Raw genomic sequence first — 3185 nt, 5'->3', positions numbered from 1 at the left:
CATTTTATATTTTTACCTGTCATATTTTTATTCATTGATTAAATATAATATTATAAAAATTAAATTAAAAACAAGTTTAATAAAGTTTTATTAACCAGAAACATAAAATGAAATAGTAGAAATATTAACTCAACCTTCGTATTTCGTGTAACCCTTTTAGCCGTTTTAGGATCAGATTTGGTTTGTCAAATTACTACGTATTTTAATGTAATTTTTGTGGTTTCAAAAATGGTTCTGCGATCTTACGATACACTTGTCTTGCCCAAGGGCTGCCCAGTATCTAGTCGGCTTTCATGTCCCAATCAAATCACAACTCTGCCCCATTTTTTTTTTAAATAAATTTTTTTCTTTTTTTTTTTAATAATTTTTTTATCCAAATCTAACGACAACCTCGGCGTGGCCGCGGCTACGCCGTCCTTGCCTTTAAACAAATCCACGAATTTAGTTATATATTTTATGTTTACTTATAAATATAATAGGAAAAATTAATAAATTAAGGATCAAGCTCTGCACGGAGACATGGATTGAAGGATTGAAGGAAGCGATTATAATGTAGCCATAATTAATCTAAAATTAAATAATTATATTAATAATAATGATAATTGAAAACAAGAATTTCTGAGAAATTCTTGTTACTATACAAAAACACATCACATTTAATTTGCGAGATAAAGGTTATAATCTAAGGGGACACGCAAAACCGTGTCCGCTAAATAACCAACAGCCTGCAAAATGTAGTAAATTCTATCGATTTTCTCTGATCTGATGCCAAAAAGTTAGATCAGCTTTTCCTTTTCCTTTTCCTATTTTCCACGGCGGCGCCGACACGCCCACCGATATTCAATTTCTTCAAGTTTCCGGGGGCGGCAGGTTGAGATCTAGGTTTAGGCCGCCCTTTTTCGGCTGATTGTTAATGATTGAGGACGAGTCTGACTCGGTCGGAGTTCCGGCGCCGCCGCCGAGGAAATCCACCGTCTCCAGGTGACGGTTGGGCGGGGGAATCGCCGTCGTCGCGCCTCGCGCCAGCGCGTCGAGGTATAACGTCTGGCTGGAGAGATTTACGGCGACCGGGAAAACAGGAGGAGAACCGGAGGGAGGATAGTTCATCGACGGAAACCACGCCGGATTTCCGGCGGGAGGACCTCGGAAGCCGAGATCCGGTGTCGGCGAGAAGATTCCGCCGTCGCGGCTCGACGACTCCACAGTGCTGCTGTGGCTAGGGCTCTGATTTTGGTTGTTTTCTCCCAATTTCTTCCCAAAATTGAGAGGAAATTGATGATCTCCTAGCGGCGGCGCGAAATTAGTCTTCGCCTTTGCGCCGCGAAACTCCCTCGCCGCCTTGTCGTAAGCCCTAGCGGCCTCCTCCGCCGTCTCGAACGTCCCGAGCCAAACGCGCGTCCGCCGAGCGGGATCTCTGATCTCCGCCGCGTACTTCCCCCACGGCCTCTTCCTCACGCCCCTGTAACGCACCTCTTCGTTCTGCGGGTTAACTCTCCCCGCCGCAGCCTTCTTTGGAGCCATTATCTCTCTCTCTCTCTCGCTCTCGCTCTCTCTCTCTCTGATAACACTTTCACATTATCTCACTCTCTCTATACGTATATCTCTCTCTGTATACATTGTTGTCTGTCAAGCTCGTAAAGTCAGGCTGTGGGTTTGCGAAACAACAGAGAAGGCCAATATATATAGTCGCCACAACGAGGTTGCGAAACCCAATCAATTATTGACGTGGCATTTCTTAAATATTGACGGCACAATCAATTATTGATTTATAGAAAATTATAGATGAGATACCATACCTGCTTGGTCAGTTCACTAGATAATTAAAGTTTCAAATTAAACCCTCTGATAATTATAGACTTCCTAATTTGCCCTTCCAGCATACCTCCTTGTCGTCATCGAATAATAACTGTGATTTTTTCTACACTCATAAAAAGATTCTACACTCATAAAAAGTAACGTAACCAGTCAAATAATGCTATGTCACGAGAGAAATTATGACGAAATTTTTTAAGAGCGAGTTGCACTACTCATATTTTATTATCTTAAAATCATTAAATAAATACCAAATTATATATAAATATAACTAGTGTTGTGAATTATATTATTAAAATTGCCAAGTATGGTGAGGAAATAATATTTTTTTCATATATTCTTTATTGATGATATAAAAGGAAAAGAAATAAAATTGTTGACAATTGGCACTTATAATATGTTATCCTATACAAAATAAAAAAAGAATAAAACAAAAAGGAGATCTACTAAAATTCTTATATTGTTCCTTATGTCAGAAAATATAGTAGACTTGGAAGTGCCGGCAGGCGAAGGTGCCTTCCAACTCTTCAAGCTCAACACGTATACATAGGAAATTAGGAAGTAGTTTAGCCAATGCCGGCGGCCTCATTTTGGATTTGGACTTTACGCCGTTTTATTATTATTAAAAAAAAAATTATTATGAAAAATTGCAATTGATTCCTTCATCAACAAGTTTATCATAGGTTATCATTATTACTATTACAAAAACTTAGTTCATAAGAATTATTAATTGATATCATTATCATTATATATTTTCAGTTTTCTTTTCTCATCAAATAACTATTAACTCCATGAATTGATAACCAAAATTACAAATCACTAATCTTTATTATATTATATTTTCTAAAAATTTTCATCAATGCAATAAAGAGTAAAGACCTGTATTTTATTGTTTCCGGTTATTTGTAGTGGAGTTGGTATATGATTTTGAGAGAAAGAATGACATTATTAACTTTGATATACAAAAGTTCTTTAAACTAATACTCTGTAATATATTTTATCGAAACTGTTAAAGAAAAATCATCATTAATGACTTGATAATAATTAGAACTTAAAAGTGCTGACATTCATGCGATGTGAATTAAATTTACTTTTATCTTAGAGCATCCTTATTAATGGAATTTTTTTACCGATTTTAAACAAATCTGATTTTTTTTTTTTTTGAAGAGAACAAATCTGATTTTTAAAAAAAAAATCAGGCGCGCCTGACGCTAGTGCACGCGCGTCAGGCGCAACTGTTGGTTTATTTTCTTGGTACAGATTTTTCTGTACCAAAGAACCATATCTTGTGGAAGGTTCATTTTATTTTCTTTCCTTTCATCTCTCTCCTCCAATAAGGCAATCACGGTACCAATATTCCCAAATTATGCACT

The 3185-nt window shown here is 36.8% G+C and overlaps 1 protein-coding gene across 1 annotated transcript; it reads right to left on the bottom strand.

Moving 5' to 3' along the window:
• Window positions 1-562: 562 nt before the first annotated feature.
• On the bottom strand, window positions 563-1665 carry LOC116031720 (ethylene-responsive transcription factor 4-like). The gene has a single exon (XM_031274000.1). It carries the CDS (start codon window positions 1519-1521, stop codon window positions 850-852), a length of 672 nt encoding a protein of 223 aa, XP_031129860.1. The 5' UTR covers window positions 1522-1665; the 3' UTR covers window positions 563-849.
• Between the last annotated feature and the right edge of the window lie 1520 nt (window positions 1666-3185).

This window comes from Ipomoea triloba, chromosome 10 (assembly GCF_003576645.1).
Source record: "Ipomoea triloba cultivar NCNSP0323 chromosome 10, ASM357664v1".
NCBI lineage: Eukaryota > Viridiplantae > Streptophyta > Magnoliopsida > Solanales > Convolvulaceae > Ipomoea > Ipomoea triloba.
This window is presented reverse-complemented; position numbering and strand designations above follow the sequence as displayed.